This window comes from Podarcis filfolensis (assembly GCF_964270895.1).
Source record: "Podarcis filfolensis genome assembly, chromosome: 3".
Taxonomy (NCBI): Eukaryota; Metazoa; Chordata; class Lepidosauria; order Squamata; family Lacertidae; genus Podarcis; species Podarcis filfolensis.
Window position 1 is genome coordinate 5,024,575 of NC_139606.1, and position 24,395 is coordinate 5,048,969.

General features: G+C 44.8%; 2 protein-coding genes across 2 annotated transcripts; one reads left to right on the forward strand and one right to left on the reverse strand.

Moving 5' to 3' along the window:
* Positions 1-14,634: 14,634 nt before the first annotated feature.
* Positions 14,635-16,081, forward strand: LOC310759001 (NEDD4-binding protein 3 homolog; the record flags this gene model as incomplete). Its single annotated transcript, XM_083605765.1, has 1 exon — positions 14,635-16,081. The coding sequence occupies exon 1, from the start codon at positions 15,074-15,076 to the stop codon at positions 16,079-16,081; it is 1,008 nt and encodes a 335-aa protein (XP_083461891.1). The 5' UTR covers positions 14,635-15,073.
* Positions 16,082-22,636: 6,555 nt separating this feature from the next.
* Positions 22,637-23,655, reverse strand: LOC310759002 (NEDD4-binding protein 3 homolog; the record flags this gene model as incomplete). Its single annotated transcript, XM_083605766.1, has 1 exon — positions 22,637-23,655. Exon 1 carries the CDS (start codon positions 23,642-23,644, stop codon positions 22,637-22,639), a length of 1,008 nt encoding a protein of 335 aa, XP_083461892.1. The 5' UTR covers positions 23,645-23,655.
* Positions 23,656-24,395: the final 740 nt, after the last annotated feature.

Sequence of the window (24,395 nt, forward strand, 5' to 3'; positions counted from 1 at the left end):
CAGAACATAGGGAACAGGCTGAGCCACGAGGTGGGATACTCTGCAAACCAGAAAGGCAGCTGGGAGACATGACCCAAGGGAAATAAAACCAGCCGTAGCTAGGGGGGGTGAGGTGGGCCCCCGCCAGGGGTGCAGGTGATGTGGGGGCACAAAATCGGCTAAAAATATGTCCATAAATATAAATATTGATTGTTGCCTCATAAGAAATGGTTTTAAATAGAGGGTGAATTGAATGGGTGGGTGGGGGGTTGGTTGGAGGAGAGGTGGAAAGAAGAGCTAATTTGTCCATGGCTAGGGGGACGCGGGTGGCGCTGTGGGTTAAACCACTGTGCCGCTTGGGCTTGCCGATTGAAAGGTCAGCAGTTCGAATCCCTGCGACAGGGTGAGCTCCCGTTGCTCGGTCCCAGCTCTTGCCAACCTAGCAGTTTGAAAGCACGTCAAGTGCAAGAAGATAAATAGGTACAGCTCCGGCGGGAAGGTAAACGGTGTTTCTGTGTGCTGTGCTGGTTTCGCCAGAAGTGGCTCAGGCATGCTGGCCACATGACCCGGAAAAACTGTCTGCGGAAGTGGACAAATGCCAGCTCCCTTGGCCTGTAAAGCGAGATGAGTGCCTCAACCTCAGAGTCATTCGCGACTGGACTTAATTGTCAGGGGTCCCTTTACCTAGGGGGCACAATCTGGACGGTTCTGCCAGGGGCGCAAGATCATCTAGCTATGACTCTGCCTGAAAGAAAAGGCTTCAGCAACTCCCCTGTTGTAGAAGTGCTCAAACTGAAAGCCAGCTCAGGCTGTTTTTCATGGAACAAACCAACAGAAACAAAACTTTTGGGAGACTGTTGTATGCACCTACTATATAATATCTGGGTTCACTCACCCAGACTTGTGCTTGTTCTGCAGTTTCTCCCTGGGAAACAATTCTCTTTAGCACTGGATTTGAGCAAACGTCAATGGGGTTCCCTGCGGGGGGACAAATGCACCGATTCATTGCTAAGTAGTGGGTTTTCCTGGGGAAAGTGGCGGCGCAAACAGAAAACTGCTCAGGCCAGTGCATAGAACTCATGGGGAAATGCTTCGACCCAGGAACAAGGCAAGCGGAAGGGTAGACGAGCTGTGGACTCAGGTGGCAGCATGAATTGTGAAGGAGCGAAAAGCAGTTGGTTAGAGTATGGTGCTGATAACGGCAAGGTTGCGGGTTCGATCCCCGTATGGGACAATTGCATATTCCTGCATTGCAGGGGGTTGGACGAGATTCTCGGCGTCCCTTGCAACTCCATAGTTCTATGATTTCTATACTAAACTATAGTTTCGCTTTGCATTCAGCCAAACCAGGCCCAAAAGTGACAATAATAGCTGAAAATAGTATTTGTGTGTGTGTGTGTGATTTTTCACAGAGGAAAGCTGTATTGCACTTTTCAGGATGCAGCTCGTGGTTTTTTTTCCATGGGAGCTGCAATGCGGGGGTAGCCTTCTTTCCATCTTTTTATTTTTTTCTGCCCACAGAGGTGACAGCACCAGACCTTTTCTTTCTGTGGCGTGGGGGCTATATTCTGTCCCACGAAAGCCCCAATGCAGCTTGTGGCGATCACACAGGGCCCCCGGACGTTTCACGGTCTATTGACCCTGTGTCACCACTGTGATTGCTTTCTTCGCTGCCACCACCCCGCTTCTCACGGGGACACACGGAGTCCAGTCAGATGTTAACATAAACAAATAATCAAGTTTATCTTAAATGCAGGAACAAGCGTATGGTTTCAGTTTATTTTTCTCTTATCAGTTTCTTAATCTTAGTTCCTAACAACTCCAAACTGATTATTCCCACTATCTATCTGACTCCACCTGACAATTCCTCTCACTCTCTCACAATACAACTCTACCAACCCACACTCAGGGTCCCTTCCAACTCCACGATTCTATGAAACTATTATTATCTATGAAACCTAATCCTCCCTCTTAACTCCCAAACATCAACTCCCAAGTCCCAAACCTCAACTGACTTTCAAAACCTCCCACTCTTAACTTTTACTCCCCCCTTGCATTCTCACTGGCCAATCACATCACACCCATTTTAACCCTTTCCTTATGACCCATCCTAGGAGGCAAACGCCACACAGCTTCATCCCGGGACTTTGGGTGGGTGGGTGGGGGGGAGAATGGGCAGCTTCCACCTCCCAATTCATCAATGCTCCGTAATGACATTGTGTGTCTGGGGACTCTTAGAGGACCATCAGGAAATAATGGTTGCACCACCAAAAAAGGAAGATGAGTTGCTGTCATCATAGTTTGTTCTTAGTGTCCCCGCACTCCCAAATAATCTTGTTTAAACACTATGCCTTGCATTGTATGGTATCATATCGAATTTCTTTTAGATACAACCCATTCTGGAAAGTTCAGTGAAGGTCAAGTAACAAATACAGTAAATAAATAAATAGCAGTAGCAAACCTATCCCTGATTGTGGTGATTTTATCCACCATTGTGGATTTTTCTGCAAAATGGCACCCCAACTTCACCACCTGAGTTGGACCCTATTATACTCCCGTGCATTCAATCACGTTGTTCTTCTTGCAGGGATCTTATGTGGTGAAAGCATGTCAAATTCAAATTTCGTCAGACCTTGGAGAGATGTCATCAAAAATTGGTATAGTTCAGTGGCAACTTTCAAATACGGCCATGTTGAATTTGGCACAGAACATGATTTTTGGGGGTATACTCAGGTATGACTGGGAACACTAGAAACATTCTTTGTACTTCTTCATTTGAAGATTTATATCCCCCTTGCTATGGTAAAATCAAAGACAACTTGCAAGTAAAAATACAAATCACAAAACAAATGAAAAGAATCCTCACAAAAGACCCGTTAAACTATGGAACTCATTCACACAGGAAGCAGCGTTGGCCACCAATCTAGACATCTTTAAAAGAGAATTCGGCAAATTCATGGAGGGGAAGTCTATCTTCTTCTTTTTTATTTTTATTTTTATTGAAAGTTATAACAAAACATATTTTCCAAAAACATATCCTTATTCCCCCCCCCCATTTTTCCTCCCCCCTCCCCCCCACAAACCTATCCCCCCACCCCACCCCCCGACTTCCCTCAGTTCGTCTTTGGTTTCTCCAATAATGCTATTTTCTGCATGTTACAAAGTTGTATAGATCCTCAAACTGTTTAGCTAATTATTATCAGTAAGAAAATTGTGAATGTTTATTCAAAACCTGCCAAGGAGTCCAGTTCGCTTTGTTGCGTCTTCAGATACTTTGTAAAAGGTTCCCATTCATCCTTAAAATCACAGTTATCCTTGTCCCGTAGCTTGTATGTCAGTTTTGCCAGTTCTGCATAGTCCATCAGTTTTTCTTGCCATCATTCTTTAGTTGGGGTTTCTTCAGTCTTCCATCCTTGTGCTACCAGAACTCTTGCGGCCGTTGTCGCATACATGAAGATGTTTTTCAACTTTTTTGGCAGATCTTTCCCTACAATCCCCAACAAAAATGCCTCGGGTTTTTTAACAAATGTTAAATGGAACATTTTCTTCAATTCATTGTATATCATTTCCCAAAATGTTTTAATTACTTTACAATCCCACCACATATGATAAAATGTTCATGGAGGGGAAGTCTATTGATGGCTCCTAGCTTTGGTGGCCATGCTTTGCCTCCACATGACAGCTATGCTCTCCCTTCGGAGCACCAGTTACGGGAAACCACAGGAAGGCAGAGGGCTCTGGGGCTCGAATCCTGTTTTCTGGATTCCCACCGGGGCATTTGGTTGGCCACCATGTCAGAGAACAGGATTTGGGATGGGACGGGATGTTGGCCTGATCCAGGGCGGCTCTTCTGATGTGCTTTCTCTCTCCACTGCAGATGTTTTGGTATAATTCACATGAGGTTGGATGTACATTTGTCCACTGCCCACAGCTTGAGTCCCCTTACCTTTATATGTGCCGTTTCTGCCCTTTGTGAGTATGAACTCTCATCGTACCTTCTTAATTCTCTCTGTTTAAGACTTCACGTGCATGCAGAGAGCTCCGGGGTGTGTGTGTGTCCTCCATTTCAACACAAGTAACAGGTCTCAACACAGGTGTGCAAAGGATCCCAGGCCAGGCCAGCCCAAACAAAACATGCGGCCTCCTTTGCCACCTCTTTGAAGGAGCCAGGCAGTGGCGAAGGAGAATGTGGAGGTGGGCACAATGGCAGCTGCCTGAGGCAACTGCCTCACTTTGCCTCATGGGCTGGCCAGTCTTGAAAGGAACATACCAACCCGCTGTTCTAACACATGAATGGAACAGTTCTTGTGGGGAGGGAGGGTCTCATTTGTATGAAACAGCTGAAACAAAACTGACTCCCTGAACCTGGGTGGCCATCATGGGCTCAGGTATCCTGCCCAATAATTTTAGATGGGTTGGAAATGATCCAGCACAATGGGGTTTAATGACAGCTGCTCTGGTAGGGGGCTGACTACTGTTTCCTTAACATTGATTGTATGCTTACTTTCTCACTGTGGTGCACTGATGCTGTTTCAAATCCACTTGGCCAGTCCACTTCTAAGGATGGCTGGGCCTCAAGAGTACCAGTGGTTGATTGCATGCCAGTTCAGCCAAGTAACAAAGGGCAATGGCTATGCTAAGCCTCCTTCTCTCATGCATTCATTTCCCCCCCATGCAATTCTCCATTTGCACTCTGAATTAATATGAAGAAGGGTTTTTACCATCTCTGTTCATGTAATATGTAGATTTGCCCCTTTGAGGTCAGGTGGCATTGCGGGACAGCGCCTCCACCCCCTGGCTGGATCCCACAAGGGGGTGATTATCTTGGGACTTTTCCGGCTGGTGCAATCCTTACATGGACCCTTACGCCAGCTGGGAAGATGGATTGTAGCCTGCCTGCAAATCGGCCAATCACAGGCAGGCTGCTAGGCTGGCTCCTCCCCAAGGAAGCTTCCCCAGCAGGCTTCACTTGGGTCCGCTCCTTGGGTATAAATTCCCACCAGCCTTTTAAGTTCCATCAACAGTGTCACTCTCTGTAATCTATCACAGTCATTGTGTCTGCTGACTACCATATTTTTCCATGTATAAGATGAGTTTTTTTTTCTTTTAAAATTATGTTAAAAATTGGGGGTCGTCTTATGCACGGATGGTGCAGAGGGGAGTATGGGCGATTCGTTGCAACTGCAAGCATGAGATTGTGAGCAGCTGTTGGGCGGTTGATTGGTGGCCATGGCAAGGGCTGTTGTCGATTGGCTGCCCCTGCGGCAATTGGGTGGGCAATTGGTGGCTTTTGCGTTGCTTGCGATTTTCAGCATTGGTCAGGTGAGTGAACGATTTTCGGCAATTTTGTAATACTTGACAAATGACCTCACTGCATTTTAAGCCACTAATGTGAGCACCACCTTGGTCAGATTCCCAATCAATCTCCATACTCAAATTTGCTTTCCACCAAGAAGTTATATATGACTGAGACTAACCTTTGCATACCTTTAGAGTCTCCCAGACAAAGTTTCTCGATTATTTTGAGCCTGCTGGGGCAATCCCTCTTTTATTAGCAAATGATCTAACAGTGTGCCTTCTCTGCTTTATGACTCCCATCAGGGTATTCAGGGAACTAAAGCTATGTCAAGAGGACAGCTGCATTGGCCTGGCATGTCTAAGGATATTAGGGTTGTTTAAGAAAGACTCCAATATTGTTGAACATTTTTTCGGTTGACAAAGCCTTTCAGAAATCCACCCCCCACCAGATGTCAATTCCACCTTTGAAATCCCAGTAAGGTCCAGGAAAATCTGGACATATGGCAGTCCTAAAGGACATTGAGAATGTGGTTGGAAATGGCTGTGCTTGTGCTAGGCTTGCTCCAGGTAATCAAAAGGAACCACTTATATTGTACGAGATCCCTGAATTAGCATGTCAGAAGCTGAGTGTAGATATATATATATATATATATATATATATATATATATATATATATATATCATTCTTCCCCTTCTCTTCTTGTGGATGATTGTTTTTTGAAGCACCTAGAAGCATGGAGCCTATCTTGCAAGATTGCAAGAATGGTGGTTGTTGAACTTAAAGCTGTATTTGCTTGCTATGGGATTCTAATAGTTTCAGTGGTTTGCAGATGACTGGGGGTTTGAAAAATGTTTTACTAGCCCAGGATACCCACAGTCCAATGGAACGGTTGAAAGAGCAATCCAGTCTATCAGACAGGTTATTTACTGTGGGAGGCAGAAGCTGATTGGTTAGACCTGCATTTGGTGTTGCAGCAAAACATCAGTTACTGGAATTACCGTATTTTTTGCTCTATAAGACTCACTTTCCCCCTCCTAAAAAGTAAGGGTAAATGTGTGTGCGTCTTATGGAGTCAATGCAGGCTGCGCTGCTATCACAGAAGCCTGAGCAGTAAGAGGGACTGCTGCTTTCACTGCGCAGCGATCCCTCTTGCTGTTCTGGCTTCTGAGATTCAGAATATTTTTTTTCTTCTTTTCCTCCTCCAAAAACTAGGTGCGTCTTGTGGTCTGGTGCGTCTTATAGAGCGAAAAACACGGTATTTCCTCTGGCTCAATGTTAATGGGCAGGATGTGCAAGAGTAAGCATCCAATAATGACTAACTTATTACTCCCTAAGATACCTACTAATATACATAAGGAACTTCAGATAATTTGGGACAGACTAAAACATTTGTATGTTTGTGCAGCAAAGTCACTCAAGGCCCTGGCAAAAAAAGAAATTTCATACGGATAGATTCTAATGATTCTTTTTCTTTTGATTTGCAAACTAGCATCTTCATTACTGGGGTGGAAACAACTACCATGTCTTGGTTCATGGCTCTGTGGGTTTGTGCACAGGGCTACTAAAATTAGTAAAATCAGAGGGAAAGATAGGGATCTAAATGGTGATGTATATGAGCAGGATGAGGCTTTATTACGGAAGAAGGAAGATCACGACTTAATTCTAGTAATGAATGTCTAAGATAGCATTTCTAATAACCTACTATAGCAGGAACAAATGATGGAGCTTTGGTTGAACAAAGTTACTAAAAGTTATGCGCTTTCCAACATGGTACACAGTGCTTTTCCCCCATGTACCCACTTTATAAACTTCTTTCATTTCTGCGTAACAAATGTGAACAACCTGAATGACAAAAAGAGCACCATGAACCATAAAGAGCATACAATGTTGTCAGGAAATGTTAGCAAGTGTTGTGTTACTCACTAAGTATTACTTTATGTACCCAGTTTGTACAATAAATTACCAACATGGAAAACTAAATGTCCAACTTTCACCTATGTTTCTTTTCCTTATCAAATTTGAGCTTTACCAAACCTTCCAAGGCTGGACGTCAACACCTGGGAAAATTCAAACGATACAGCATGATGCTGTGGCTGCAGGATCTTGTTTCTATTGTTTCTATCCAACAATATAAATAAAGTATTTTTACATACTACTACTACTACTAATAATAATAATAATAATAGAATGATGAGAGTTCGTATTCAACAATATCTGAAAAGTCATAGGAGCTCTCTGATAGCCTTAGAGTAACTGAAAGAGAACTGAAATTGACAGAGCCTTCCATCCCTGCCTCTGAGTGCATTTTTTCCTCCCAGTTCACAGAGAACCCATTCCTGGTCTTCCCTAAGGTTTTCTTTCTTTTTTCTTTGCTTTTGCAGTGTAATTTGAAAGTGGTGTGGGGAATTGCTGCTATTGTTACTGTTAGGTTGTGGGCGAACATAGCAGACGACACAGCGATTCTTCAAACAGCTCTTCTTTATTCAGATGTCAGAACAGAACTAAGCTGAGGAGCTCAGTCAGCCTGCTTATATAGAGCTCCAGAACAATGTAACTGTTGCCATTTTCTAAAACTATCCAATCACTGAATGTCACTTTTCGATCCTTCATTTGCATACAAAACTATCCAATCACTGAACGTCACCTTTCGACCCTTCATTTGCATAACTATCTACAGTATCCCCCTGCTGGCCCAGGGTGAGAACTTCAGTACATAACAGTTACACAACTGGGAGACAGAAATAAATGGTGGGCTACTGCTGTAGCTGCCCTTCTGTACCAAAATCATGATTGGGCAACATTTGGGTTGTTTCTGTTGAGTTGGGGGGGGGGGGGTAGGGAGGCTATTTACTCCCATCACAGCCTCCAATTTACCTCGTGTGGGTCGGAGAGATGTTATTGTCAGCCATCTTCTGATGCGCCCCTAGTGGTCCCCCAGCCTACCCTACCTCAAAGGGTTGTTGTGAGGATAAGATTGGGGAGGGAGATAACTAAGTAACCACTTCGAGCTTGTTGGAAGAAACATGGAATATAAATATACAGTGGTACCTCGGGTTAAGAACTTAATACATTCTGGAGGACAGTTCTTAACCTGAAAGTGTTCTTAACTTGAGGTACCACTTTAGTTAATGGGGCCTCCCACTGCCACTGCCGTGTGATTTCTGTTATCATCCTGAAGCAAAGTTCTTAACCCGAGGTACTATTTCTGGGTTAGCGGAGTCTGTAACCTGAAGCCTCTGTAACCCGAGGTACCACTGTAATACATAATCACAATAAATGACACAGCAAAGATACATTAGGGGGCATATTTTGCCATAGCTGCTAGAAAGCTGTGCTAATACTATGTGTTTGAGCCAGCAATTAATTGCGTAGTGGGTGATTTGTTTTAAACATTTGTTTGTCTGACATTTTATGAATATATTTTTAGTTCTTCTGTTTTATGTGTGTAATTTGTCATGGCATGCGCTGTATACAATAAATCTTTGAGTGGGACTTCCGGGTCAGCGCCATCGACGAATGGCGGAGTTCCTCTGACCGGAGGAACGGGCTCCGTGGAAATTGGGTATTCCAGCCGCGGCGAAGGCGGGGACCTGCTAGAAATCCCAGGCGGAGGAGCCTGGGAATGTGGGGTTCGGCAGAGCACCAAAAGCGCCTCCCCTACTCGCAGGGAAACCCCCTCTTTGGGGCTCCGGAGCGAAGTGGGGTGAGCAGCGCGGTGCAGCGAACCGATTGCTACTTTCATGGAGGGAAGCCGCACAGCCATCGTCGGAGAGCGCTGACTTTTTCCTGATGACAATTGGACTCTAAACAAAGTACCCGTGAGTAAAAACGGAAAATTGGATTAAGAAATTTGTGAATTAGGCTCTGAAGCGGGAAGGTTTAAACAGGAAGTCCGCCTTCCGCTTTTTGTAAACAGACTGAAGCAAAAAGTTGTCTTAAAGATTGAAATTTCCTGCATCTACTACCAATAAAACCCTCTTGGAAGCATGAGAAAAGGGGGGGGGGGAATTTGACTGTTTAAGCCTGCAGGAGAGAGAGTAAAGGAATATAAATTTCCATCGTCCCAAACCTGGGAACGGGGTGTCAGGACAGAAATCGTCGGAGACGTCCATTGATTAAAAGTGGAGCACTTTGACAGATAATTTTAAAAAAGAGCAACAAACTAACTTCAACCCTGCTTTCTGCATTTCTGCATTTTAAAGAAACAAAGTATTTCAAAATCGAAAGTAATTTTCTTTTCTTGGATACATTTTTAAAGATGGATACAAATAGAAATTGTGTCCCCTAGAGGGAGCCTGTCAGTTTGCTGTTGCAGTTTATTCGGTGACTTCACAGCTGCGAGATAGAGATCGTGGGACCAGTCGTTTGACCTTGAACAGAAATGTGCTGGGAGGAAGTTTTGGTGTCTGCCCTTGGCAGGACAAATGCATTGCTGGAGCAGTTGCATGAGAAGATGAACTTGATGAATGAAAAGTTGGACTTGATGACTGCTGTAGCCAGTGAATATGATTTAACAAGGATAAAGAAACTATACAGAGACCAATTCAGGAAACTGGTTCGACAGGGCAAGTCCAAGGGCAGATGAAGACGGAAGAGGCTGCGACTGTACCCCAAGCAACACAAATGGTGAGACCTAAAGTCCTGCAGGAGCAAAAGCCGCTGCTTTGGAAGATTGAACTTGGAGTGTGGCTGGAAGCGTCTGAAGTCAAGGAAGCTCTTAATTCTGGTGGGATATGAAACAGGTTGATAATTATCTTTTGGATAACCACTTTTTGGATTACAATGACGATGACGGGGAGTGGGACTGCGGGGAATGGGCTAGTTTGATGAAGGAAAATGGAGATTATTACCGGCTGGAGTTCCCCGGAGACCCACCCCCCAAGGAGAAAGGAAGGAAACTACGAAAGAAACCAACAAAAGACAAAGAAGAACGTAAGCACAAACAAGAACAAGAAAATCTGCAGAAGGGGCATAGAAGAGACTTAAGGGCCTCGGACATAAGATCACCAGATTGATGGACTGGATGCAATGGTTAGAAAGGACTGACATAACCCGAGACCAGGAAGAAGGGACGTTGGATAAAAACTAGAGAAAAAGAAAAAGTCTATAAAAAGGAAAATCTTTTTTTTTCTTTTCTATTTTTGGAATTAGTGTAACACTAATGAAATATCAGGGATTATGCTGGAATGGAACCAATTGGCTTTAGTAAAAAGGATTTAAGGAGTTATGTAGAAATATGGTTTAAAATTTGAATTTTAAGATTTTTAAGGCAAGATAAGGTTAAAGAAATTGAACAATAGAATATAGTAAAAGAATATAGTACAATAGAATATAGTAAAAGATGGAAAGGATATATTGAGTTAAAAAATAAGATAGATTGTTAAGATAATTTATTTAAACAAAAATTGAGAAATATGGGAAGAATTTGCTGAAACAACGAAGTAAGCTAGAATACAGAAAGGGAGGTGTGAGGAGGTCCAAGAAACAAGCAAATGGAAAGATGCAACATGGGATTTCTATTCTTTTTTTTCTTGTTTTTTCTTTTTGTGCTTCCTTTTTGATATATTTTTCCGTTGTATTTTTCTGTTCTTTTTTTCATACCTATGTATTTTTGAAACTTTGAATAAATATCATTAAAAAAAAAACAATAAATCTTTGAGTGAGTCAATAACCAACCGCCATCAGACCTGCCACACAATGTAAGCTACAAAAGTAATTTTGCGTAGCACCTTTGATGCAAAGCATGTTGTATAAGGTAAAGATAAAGGGACCCCTGACAATTAGGTCCAGTCGGTGATGACTCTGGGGTTGTGGCGCTCATCTTGCTTTACTGGCCGAGGGAGCCAGCGTTTGTCCGCAGACATGTGGCCAGCATGACTAAGCCGCTTCTGGCGAACCAGAGCAGCGCATGGAAATGCCATTTACCTTCCTCCGGAGCGGTACCTATTTATCTACTTGCACTTTGACCTGCTTTCGAACTGCTAGGTTGGCAGGAGCAGGCACCAAGCAGCGGGAGCTCACCCCATCATGGGGATTCGAACCGCCGACCTTCTGATCGACAAGCCCTAGGCTCTATGGTTTAGATCACAGCACCATCCACATCATAAGCATATTGTACTGCTCTGCAATTTCAGAGGGAGCATAGTTAAACAATTGCAAGAACCCTACAGACCAGGTCCACCATGTGGAGACTGCCCTCAGAACTGTGAAGATAAACTCTGCAGTAAGTTACTGATAATATGAAGCAACTTTTCTGGATAAGATGGACTTCTAAATCATTTTATTTCTAAAGTATCTGTTGCAAAGCTAGTTCTCCTTAGGGAGTCATGTCTTTTATTTCTTATAGAATAAGAGTCATCAAGGTTATGATTTAGTCCTGTGTGCCTCCCTGACTTATCATTTAAGTATTACCACAAATAAAACATTTTCCATAACAAACCTTCCTACTAGGAGCTGAATTCTCTTGGGAGATTGTTGTGAGTGAAAATATTCCCTGTGCTAGGCCATTTAGACCTCTGTAGGTTGTAACAAGTTCCATCAAGCCCAGAAATAGAGAGAAAATCAGCATTACTATAGGAAGAGGAAACATCAAGACTGTGATGATATAATAAGGATTTAAATAGTGGTTTTCTCTGTTTTGTATCTAACTTTGTTTTGACTTGATTGCTTACAGCCAACCCTTGCCAGTATGCGGATAAAATCAAGGAGTGTGATGTTCTGCTACAAATGGCCAAATGTACTGATGAATTGCTGGGAGAAAACTGCCAAGCTACCTGCAAATGCAAAACAGAAATCAAGTAATAAACGCACGAATGTCACAAAGATCTGTCTTGAGAGAATGGTTGCTAACTGAAGAAGATAGAAATTTGGCATTGACAGGAACTTCTCGTTTCCCCCTCTAACTGGCCAAGATATGGCATTTGAAATTATTAGTGTAAAACAGGAGTGGTACCTCGGGATGCGAACGGGATCCGTTCTGGAGCCCCGTTCACATCCCGAACAGAACGTAAGATGCGACAGCGTTTCTGCGCATGCGCAGGTCACGTCTCGCTGCTTCCACACATGCGTGTGACGTCATTTTGACTGTCTGCGCATGAGCGAGTGGCGAAACCCGGAAGTAACGCGCTCCGTTACTTCCAGGTCGCTGCAGATGCAACTGTGAAAATTCTATCCTCATGAGTCTCCTCCTCCTTTCCTATCCCAGCAGCCAACTCTGCTTCCCAATTTTAGTTGCCTGCAGACCAGTTTAACCGTCAAGAATGACGAAAAAGAGAAAAGCCAATATAGACAAGAAAGCTTTATTATCAAGGTACTTTACAGAATTCCCATCAGGAAAACATACTGGCGATAAATCTTTCTTGTAATCACTGCTTTAGACTTTTCATCCATGTTGATTGTACTTAACGTTGGGTCATAAAATATACCCCTCACAAACTGTCCGTGACCCTGGTACAAGCTCTTATCTCAGACATGGCCTGGAAAGAATAATTAACACCCTGACTCCTGCTACCCACCTGAGATAAAGAGGCCACAGGTGACACCATTAATTTCAATCTAATTAGGCAACAGCTTTATTGATTAAAGATGTAAGGGGATTTGGCCTAGGCATTGGGTATCTCTGATATCAACCAGCCCGTATCTCCTCCTGGAACCCTAGTGGGATACCCAGTTCCCTTAGAGGGACAGCTGGAAGCCTACAAGCTCCCTTCCGACCATGACTAAGGCTTTATCAAATCCTTAACCCGTCCAAGTTGTAATTATTGCCACGAGGAAGACAAAACCTTCAGCTCCCCACTTAACACACAATTCACTTATGCACGCAAGGGCCCTGAACCTAACCCCCGTATAAGTGGGCAGTCGCCTTTATACAGTAGATTCATATTCAGGCAGAGTAAGCAAAGAAGAAGAAAAGAAAGAATCTTTATTTGCGTCAGCCATAGCAATAAAACAACAATACGATATACAAAGAATAGAAATAAAAATGAAGGTTAAATGCTTGTATAAAGATACTGTTTATATAATGCTTATATAAAGATACAAACAGAAGTACTGTTCTTGGGGGACAGGGAGCGGGCGGGTGTGGGGGATTCCCTGGTCCTGAATGGGGTAACTGTGCCCCTGAAGGACCAGGTGCGCAGCCTGGGAGTCATTCTGGACTCACAGCTGTCCATGGAGGCGCATTCATCATCATCATCATCATCATCAAAGGTTTCAGTAGGAAAAGTCTAGTGAAAATTTACTCTTTGATGACATAGAAAACATGGTGTGGAATTTAAAACATTGGGAGGACTTCCTGTGAAAGTTGGGACGCGTCAGTGGAAGCCACATGGATAGTGTTTGAATGGTTTCGTCATGGCCTTTGGGTAGTACAATAAAGCTTACTGCAGAGGAAGCCATGGCCACCCGCCACCCCCTCCAACTCCCCTCTCATGTGCCATTACATCCATAGAATCAATGTACAACTGTGGCTTTTGCAATGTACCAAAGCCAATGGTAATGCCCCAAAAGCTGTATAAATGAACTTTTGAAATTATACAGCAAGGTAACAATATAAATATATATATATAAGACCAAGTGGGGAAAATTGCAAATGGTTTTTTTCCCATTAACACACACAAAACAATGTGTTGAAAGAATATCATATTTTTCAGTGTACAGTGGTACCTCAGGTTAAGTACTTAATTCGTTCTGGAGGTCCGTACTTAACCTGAAACTGTTCTTAACCTGAAGCACCACTTTAGCTAATGGGGCCTCCTGCTGCTGCTGCGCCCCCGAAGCACAATTTCTGTTCTTATCCTGAAGCAAAGTTCTTAACCTGAAGCACTATTTCTGGGTTAGCGGAGTCTGTAACCTGAAGCATATGGAACCTGAAGCGTATGGAACCCGAGGTACCACTGTATAAGATGCGCCCAGGTATATGACGACCCTGTTAGGATATTTCCGTTCCACCTTAAAAGGGAGCAGGATGTTTGTGTCACAGCCTGCGTATTTCCTGTTCACAGGATGTTTATGTTTGTCTGTTCCTTTCGTTTTCTGATGCTGTTTTGCCTGAGCAGTCGGAGCAGACGGTCATGTCTTCTTTTGTTCTGACCTACGCAAAATAAACTGTAAATATGCTGTCCTGCTTGTGCAACTTTTGCTGTGTGAATTCTGCTGTTAAGAGTGTGCACTAAGCCAGAGGCTTAGTGTCGCTAAATTGCTGATACTGCGTGACTACGGGAGGTCGATGGATCGTCCGGCACCGAGCTTGGAGGGTCAGATGGACATTATCTCCCTGGCAGTATCCCAACAGACCCTTATTTTTTTGAACCCAAAATTAAGAAATCGGGCGAGAGCCCAAACCTGCACTGCCCGCACCCGTGTCAAAGCCCAAACCGAACCCAAGTCCAGGTCAGAGCTTGGGCCGCCCGCACCAGAGCCAGAGCCGGAACCCCTGAGCATTCACCAACCGTATAAAACGACCCCCAAATTTTGACTAAATCCTTTAATATATGGAAAAATATGGTATGTTGTTAGCAACTAAAGAAGAGTGCAAAGAATGAATATGTAAATGGATGGAAAGACAAGGATTATGGAGCCAACCAAGGGGCTGCAGGAGGAGGAGGAGGAGGTCGCGGAATGGAGTCCAGCCCAGTCTAGCCGGAGATCAGGCTGCAGGCAGCCATCATGTGCTGGCATTCCGCTTGTGTTTAAAACTCCATAGCAACAGAACAGACCTCTCATGTGACCGTTAACCCCTGCCATTGTCGGTTTGATACCTTCACTCTGGATTCTGAGCCTGACAACGACGGCAGCATGGGCAACGTGGGCAGCCGAGTAGAGAAACGGGATTTCTTGCCGACTTCTCCAGGAGGTCTGCATGGCAGGCGTCAGCCAGACGGGCTGCTCCGGAAAGGAACATCACAGCGTGGAGTTTTGGGCTACTTCCATTGGGGCAAGCGGGACACCCAGGCCGAGAAGAAGCACCAGTCATCTGGAGGTGGCTTGGAAAGGGACTATGAGAGTGACCAGGAGAACCAGTCCCCCGAGCGGTATTTCCGGGACCATCAACAGGCAGCTGATTTCTCCAAGAGCTCATTGCCTGAACATGGATGCTTCAACAGGTGTCGGATCAGACCCTCTGCCTTCAAGGTGGTATCATGGAAGAGCCTGTTGTGCATGCCGAGGCAGTCATCAGCCAAAGGCCAGAAGCTGTCCAAGAGCAACAGGAGCCTGACCCAGAACAGCACCAGCAGCTCCTCGCAATGCAGCCCTCTCCGCAGTCACCTGCTGCACACCATCAGCCTGGACGAGAGCACAAAGGCTATCCAAAGCTTCCCCACCAACACTCCACATTTCAAACCTGCTCCAACCCAGCTCAGTGCTTCCGTAGGCCACAAGAACCAGACTGGCGACTCCTTAGACAGGGCTTCTCAGGGGCCACACGATGCCTCGGATGTAGACAAAACACCTCCGTCTTGCAAGAGCCTGAGCCCCCTGCCCAGCTCTGGGGAACCACACCCTCCGAATGAACCCACAAACTCCTTGGAAGATGTGGTGAAGGAGCTCGAGGACCGGCTGACTGAGAAGGGCATGGAGAGAAATCTGAGTGAGAATGATGATCCCTTCACTCAGATATTTGAGGACAAATGGCGTTTGTGGATGGTTGAGCTGGATGAACTGAAGCAGGAAATTCAGCTACAGCTCTGCAAAGCTGAGCAGGAAGAGAAACGGCTGCAAGAAGAGCTGGACCTTCAGCAGAGGGTGCAGCACCAACAGGCAGCTGGAGAGGCAGCTAAGTCAGTTCCGGCAGTTCCAAGCTAAGCCCAGATGTATCAGCTAAAGGTCTGGTTCACCTCGTCCATAGAGGATTTTGAAGATTGCTGCCGTCCATGGAATGGAATTCCAGCATTGCTCCTGGCATTTTCCGTCCATCCATAGTTGCCCTTGCTCTGTCTAGCTTGTTGCTACTTTTCATAATTTTTTTTATTCCACCACTGTATTAGTGTTTAAATTTCCATTCTTTTAACTTTTTTTGCCACCCATTCATAAAACAACACTGTTCTATTTATGTAATTATTTGATATATTATTCTTTCCTATGTACAAATATTTGAAATTTATTAATAAAATATTGGACACAATCTGCCTGATTGAAGAGAATCGTAGTAGAAGAGGTTCTAACACACAAACTCATTAACTGAATTTAGATCAACATATCAGCTGCTATGCTGTTATTGTTATATTGCATCTTCAAAGAATGCAACATTTCAGTTATAGGGTCAAAAGTCTATTGTAGGTCCATTTATTCAGCCAGAAGACAAGATTTGCTGGCTTTTCCTTTGACGAGTCGAATGCGATCACTTTTAATATAGAATAACTTGTCAGGACTTCTGCTGATGTGACTACAGTAAGCAGAAGGAAACTGCGTATTGTTAGAGCTGTGATGAATATTCACGTTTTAATAGCCTATCATTTCAGTGGGGTACAATTTTTTTTCTTAACAAACACTCATATAGTTCAGTGAAACGAGGTTTGTAGCCGGCATCCCGTTAAGGCTTTGTTCAATTCTAGGTTTTTCTAATTTTTTCCTTAAACTTTTTGATTTTTGTTATTTAGTTTAATTCTGTAAGATAATATTTCTAGTCTATTACTTCTCGTTTCAGGGATTTTCACGGTATTTCGTTTGTTTTGTGTGAGCCATCTTTAAGATGAGCATCAAAACGCATTTGGAGGAAAAGAAAATGGCAGCCACAGCTTGCTGGCCCTCTGTGGTTGGCAGGGATTGGGGAGGCAGTGCTGAATGGAGGTGTGACCCATGCACACACAAACAAAATGCCCCAACCCCACCAACCTCCACTTGCAAAGCGCCAGAGGCAGGGCTGTCGTCATCAAGTCAACACTGCTGGGGAGCCCATGCGCGTAGCCTGGAGCTCTGATCAGGACTGCTGCTTCCCTGTACCTCCAGTCTCCAGTTCGGGGCAAGCTGCTTCCCTGCAGCAAGGATTGTGGGTAGGCCAGAAGAAGAAGAGGAGGAGGAGGAGGAGGAGGAGGAGTTTGGATTTGATATCCCGCTTTATCACTACTCTAAGGAGTCTCAAAGCGGCTAACAATCTCCTTTCCCTTCCTCTCCCACAACAAACACTCTGTGAGGTGAGTGAGCCTGAGAGACTTCAGAGAAGTGTGACTGGCCCAAGGTCACCCTGCTATCAGCTGCATGTGGAGGAGCGGGGAAGCGAACCCAGTTCACCAGATTTTGAGTCCACCGCTCTTACCACTACACCACACTGGCTCACCAGTGGGTGGAGCTCCAGGCTGTGCCACCCAACTACCCAGTGTCACGGCAGCTAAAATATGTCACCTGTGATGTCGGCACATGGAGGGAATGGGATCCTGATTAATATTGTGGGAATAATAATTTTGGCATGCTACCCCACTCATCTCACAGCTCCAATCAGCAGCACCTAGATTGCATAGGAAAGCCAACAGCCCGCTGGCTGCAGAAGCGGGAGTGGTGACAACTTCTGTTAGCACTACTGCCCCCATCCTGGGCTAGCACAGTGCCTTCTGGGGAGAGCAGCAGAGTCTATTTATTCAAGGGCTCTCGAAACCTGGAGCTGGACTTGTTTCTCAGTTGCACACAAACACTAATAATAAGGACTGTCAACCAATTAAAGGATTTACATATTGATTAACCATCTGTCTTAACTGACCGAGTCTAAATACATTTGTGTGTTGCCCAAATCTAAGTGCAGCTGCCTTTCTGAGGAACTGAAGGAAGTGTAAAATAACGTGCGGTTGATTGCTTTCAATAAATTCCAATGCTTTGCTGTTGCTTATGACCCGTTATGGCTAACAATTCACCGAAACAAGAGAAGTCCAACTGATAAAACTTTGTCTTCACTGAATAAAGGTTTTTTAATCTACCAACGGAACCAAATAAAGCTCAATCATAAGTACTATTTGGCATTTCTCTAGTGGTTTGAAAGTGTTCTTGGTGCGTCAGATATACCATCTCATTCTTTAATACAGCTTTGTAAGGTAGGCCACTGAGGCCAGAGTGGAGTGGGGTGTACAGCATGTGGTACATCTACTAAATTCAAACCAGGAACAAAATATGGACCAGTGCCTTCCCAGCTCACAATTTCAGCCTGGTTCTTCATTTATTTTCAATACATTTACCCCACTTTTCCAGCCAAAACCTTATTATGGCAAAGTATACGCGGGTGGTGCTGTGAGTTAAACCACAGAGCCTAGGACTTGCTGATCAGAAGGTCGGCGGTTTGAATCCCCGTGACGGGGTGAGCTCCCGTTGCTTGGTCCCTGCTCCTGCCCACCTAGCAGTTTGAAAGCACGTCAAAATGCAAGTAGATAAATAGGTAGCGCTCTGGTGGGAAGGTAAACGGCGTTTCCGTGTGCTGCTCTGGTTCGCCAGAAGCAGCTTAGTCATGCTGGCCACATGACCCAGAAGCTGTACGCCGGCAAAAGTTCTGTTTTTGAAGTGTTTCACCTGTCATTGTTCTGTTTTACTTAACATGGAGGGGGTGATCTTGTCTTAGAAAGCAGCAAATGTACCCACAGTTCTTTAGTCAGATATTTGAAGGTAATTGCTTCCTCTTTTCCTTTAGCTCGACAAATGTACAGCAAAATTTCCTATCCTAATTGTTCGTCGGGGAGTTCATGCTGATTACATTATAGTTTCATTATACCATGTGTGGGTGTAATATGTACTTCACGTATGAAACTAGTAACACATCCTTTCTTATGATGAAAAAAAATTGCATTTTATACAACTGTGGGTAACCCAAAACATTTCCTTGGTGGTATTTTATCACTCATTGAATGAAGTTCTGTGAGTTTCATTGACCTTTCCTACTCAGTATTCTAAGCCGAATAAACATTTATTTCCTAGTCCTGAAGACATTTATTGGTGAGTCCCATTAATTTCATTCGAACTTGAGTGGAAATAAGTGTGTGCAGGATAATTGTCATCAAGAGGCAAAGATCTTCAAAACCATGGGCCGTCTTGGAGAAGGAAAACCTTACAATACAAATCTGGATTGAAAATGTTACTCAATATCCCTGAATAAAATGCTCTGTTTTGTTACCTTTCAAAGTGAAAATGATAGCTCTTTTGATGCTAGCAGACTTATTATTCGAAGCCTTTACTCTTCAGGATTTAAGAAATTTTAAAAATGGGCTTTTGTTGTTGTTTTTTTTATCTGTTGTGGTTGAGTATTGATTTTTTTATAGGTAAAGGTAAAGGGACCCCTGACCATTAGGTCCAGTCGTGGCCGACTCTGGGGTTGCGGCGCTCATCTTGCTCAACTAGAGCCAGGGCCTTCTCGGCTGCGGCTCCAATCTGGTGGAACGCTCTGTCACAAGAGACTAGGGCCCTGCGGGACCTGACATCTTTCCGCAGGGCCTGCAAGACAGAGTTGTTCCACCAGGCCTTTGGTCAGGGCGCAGCCTGACTCCCTCCTCTGGCAACCTGCACAGAATTTTGCTTAATGGTTGCCATCAACTTGATTTTAATTAATTTTTATAATGAAATATTTTTAGAATGTTTGATTATTTGATTGTTTGATTATTTGATTGTTGTTAGCCGCCCTGAGCCCGGCTTCGGCTGGGGAGGGCGGGATATAAATAAAATTTATTATTATTATTATTATTATTATTATTATTATTATTATTATTATTATTGGCCAAGGGAGCCGGCGTACAGCTTCTGGGTCATGTGGCCAGCATGACTAAGCTGCTTCTGGCGAACCAGAGCAGCACACGGAAACGCCGTTTACCTTCCCACCAGAGCGCTACCTATTTATCTACTTGCATTTTGACGTGCTTTCAAACTGCTAGGTGGGCAGGAGCAGGGACCAAGCAACGGGAGCTCACCCCGTCACGGGGATTCGAACCGCCGACCTTCTGATCAGCAAGTCCTAGGCTCTGTGGTTTAACCCACAGCACCACCCGCGTATACTTTGCCATAATAAGGTTTTGGCTGGAAAAGTGGGGTAAATGTATTGAAAATAAATGAAGAACCAGGCTGAAATTGTGAGCTGGGAAGGCACTGGTCCATATTTTGTTCCTGGTTTGAATTTAGTAGATGTACCACATGCTGTACACCCCACTCCACTCTGGCCTCAGTGGCCTACCTTACAAAGCTGTATTAAAGAATGAGATGGTATATCTGACGCACCAAGAACACTTTCAAACCACTAGAGAAATGCCAAATAGTACTTATGATTGAGCTTTATTTGGTTCCGTTGGTAGATTAAAAAACCTTTATTCAGTGAAGACAAAGTTTTATCAGTTGGACTTCTCTTGTTTCGGTGAATTGTTAGCCATAACGGGTCATAAGCAACAGCAAAGCATTGGAATTTATTGAAAGCAATCAACCGCACGTTATTTTACACTTCCTTCAGTTCCTCAGAAAGGCAGCTGCACTTAGATTTGGGCAACACACAAATGTATTTAGACTCGGTCAGTTAAGACAGATGGTTAATCAATTTGTAAATCCTTTAATTGGTTGACAGTCCTTAGTGTTTGTGTGCAACTGAGAAACAAGTCCAGCTCCGGGTTTCGAGAGCCCTTGAATAAATAGACTCTGCTGGTCTCCCCAGAAGGCACCGCGCTTGCCCAGGATGGGGGCAGTAGTGCTAACAGAAGTTGTCACCACTCCCGCTTCTGCAGCCAGCGGGCTGTTGGCTTTCCTATGCAATCTAGGTGCTGCTGATTGGAGCTGTGAGATGAGTGGGGTAGCATGCCAAAATTCTTATTCCCACAATATCAATCAGGATCCCATTCCCTCCATGTGCCGACATCACAGGTGACATATTTTAGCTGCCGTGACACTGGGGAGTTGGGTGGCACAGCCTGGAGCTCCACCCACTGGTGAGCCAGTGTGGTGTAGTGGTAAGAGCGGTGGACTCAAAATCTGGTGAACTGGGTTCGCTTCCCCGCTCCTCCACATGCAGCTGATAGCAGGGTGACCTTGGGCCAGTCACACTTCTCTGAAGTCTCTCAGGCTCACTCACCTCACAGAGTGTTTGTTGTGGGAGAGGAAGGGAAAGGAGATTGTTAGCCGCTTTGAGACTCCTTAGAGTAGTGATAAAGCGGGATATCAAATCCAAACTCCTCCTCCTCCTCCTCCTCCTCCTCCTCCTCCTCCTCCTCTTCTTCTTCTGGCCTACCCACAATCCTTGCTGCAGGGAAGCAGCTTGCCCCGAACTGGAGACTGGAGGTACAGGGAAGCAGCAGTCCTGATCAGAGCTCCAGGCTACGCGCATGGGCTCCCCAGCAGTGTTGACTTGATGACGACAGCCCTGCCTCTGGCGCTTTGCAAGTGGAGGTTGGTGGGGTTGGGGCATTTTGTTTGTGTGTGCATGGGTCACACCTCCATTCAGCACTGCCTCCCCAATCCCTGCCAACCACAGAGGGCCAGCAAGCTGTGGCTGCCATTTTCTTTTCCTCCAAATGCGTTTTGATGCTCATCATAAAGATGGCTCACACAAAACAAACGAAATACCGTGAAAATCCCTGAAACGAGAAGTAATAGACTAGAAATATTATCTTATAGAATTAAACTAAATAACAAAAATCAAAAAGTTTAAGGAAAAAATTAGAAAAACCTAGAATTGAACAAAGCCTTAACGGGATGCCGGCTACAAACCTCGTTTCACTGAACTATATGAGTGTTTGTTAAGAAAAAAAATTGTACCCCACTGAAATGATAGGCTATTAAAACGTGGATATTCATCACAGCTCTAACAATACGCAGTTTCCTTCTGCTTACTGTAGTCACATCAGCAGAAGTCCTGACAAGTTATTCTATATTAAAAGTGATCGCATTCGACTCGTCAAAGGAAAAGCCAGCAAATCTTGTCTTCTGGCTGAATAAATGGACCTACAATAGACTTTTGACCCTATAACTGAAATGTTGCATTCTTTGAAGATGCAATATAACAATAACAGCATAGCAGCTGATATGTTGATCTAAATTCAGTTAATGAGTTTGTGTGTTAGAACCTCTTCTACTACGATTCTCTTCAATCAGGCAGATTGTGTCCAATATTTTATTAATAAATTTCAAATATTTGTACATAGGAAAGAATAATATATCAAATAATTACATAAATAGAACAGCGTTGTTTTATGAATGGGTGGCAAAAAAAGTTAAAAGAATGGAAATTTAAACACTAATACAGTGGTGGAATAAAAAAAATTATGAAAAGTAGCAACAAGCTAGACAGAGCAAGGGCAACTATGGATGGACGGAAAATGCCAGGAGCAATGCTGGGATTCCATTCCATGGACGGCAGCAGTCTTCAAAATCCTCTATGGACGAGGTGAACCAGACCTTTAGCTGATACATCTGGGCTTAGCTTGGAACTGCCGGAACTGACTTAGCTGCCTCTCCAGCTGCCTGTTGGTGCTGCACCCTCTGCTGAAGGTCCAGCTCTTCTTGCAGCCGTTTCTCTTCCTGCTCAGCTTTGCAGAGCTGTAGCTGAATTTCCTGCTTCAGTTCATCCAGCTCAACCATCCACAAACGCCATTTGTCCTCAAATATCTGAGTGAAGGGATCATCATTCTCACTCAGATTTCTCTCCATGCCCTTCTCAGTCAGCCGGTCCTCGAGCTCCTTCACCACATCTTCCAAGGAGTTTGTGGGTTCATTCGGAGGGTGTGGTTCCCCAGAGCTGGGCAGGGGGCTCAGGCTCTTGCAAGACGGAGGTGTTTTGTCTACATCCGAGGCATCGTGTGGCCCCTGAGAAGCCCTGTCTAAGGAGTCGCCAGTCTGGTTCTTGTGGCCTACGGAAGCACTGAGCTGGGTTGGAGCAGGTTTGAAATGTGGAGTGTTGGTGGGGAAGCTTTGGATAGCCTTTGTGCTCTCGTCCAGGCTGATGGTGTGCAGCAGGTGACTGCGGAGAGGGCTGCATTGCGAGGAGCTGCTGGTGCTGTTCTGGGTCAGGCTCCTGTTGCTCTTGGACAGCTTCTGGCCTTTGGCTGATGACTGCCTCGGCATGCACAACAGGCTCTTCCATGATACCACCTTGAAGGCAGAGGGTCTGATCCGACACCTGTTGAAGCATCCATGTTCAGGCAATGAGCTCTTGGAGAAATCAGCTGCCTGTTGATGGTCCCGGAAATACCGCTCGGGGGACTGGTTCTCCTGGTCACTCTCATAGTCCCTTTCCAAGCCACCTCCAGATGACTGGTGCTTCTTCTCAGCCTGGGTGTCCCGCTTGCCCCAATGGAAGTAGCCCAAAACTCCACGCTGTGATGTTCCTTTCCGGAGCAGCCCGTCTGGCTGACGCCTGCCACGCAGACCTCCTGCAGAAGTCGGCAAGAAATCCCGTTTCTCTACTCGGCTGCCCACGTTGCCCATGCTGCAGTCGTTGTCAGGCTCAGAATCCAGAGTGAAGGTATCAAACCGACAATGGCAGGGGTTAACGGTCACATGAGAGGTCTGTTCTGTTGCTATGGAGTTTTAAACACAAGCGGAATGCCAGCACATGATGGCTGCCTGCAGCCTGATCTCCGGCTAGACTGGGCTGGACTCCATTCCGCGACCTCCTCCTCCTCCTCCTGCAGCCCCTTGGTTGGCTCCATAATCCTTGTCTTTCCATCCATTTACATATTCATTCTTTGCACTCTTCTTTAGTTGCTAACAACATACCATATTTTTCCATATATTAAAGGATTTAGTCAAAATTTGGGGGTCCTTTTATACGGTTGGTGAATGCTCAGGGGTTCCGGCTCTGGCTCTGGTGCGGGCGGCCCAAGCTCTGACCTGGACTTGGGTTCGGTTTGGGCTTTGACACGGGTGCGGGCAGTGCAGGTTTGGGCTCTCGCCCGATTTCTTAATTTTGGGTTCAAAAAAATAAGGGTCGTCTTATACCTGGGGGCATCTTATACAGTGGTACCTCGGGTTCCATACGCTTCAGGTTCCATATGCTTCAGGTTACAGACTCCGCTAACCCAGAAATAGTGCTTCAGGTTAAGAACTTTGCTTCAGGATAAGAACAGAAATTGTGCTTCGGGGGCGCAGCAGCAGCAGGAGGCCCCATTAGCTAAAGTGGTGCTTCAGGTGAAGGACAGTTTCAGGTTAAGTACGGACCTCCAGAAGGAATTAAGTA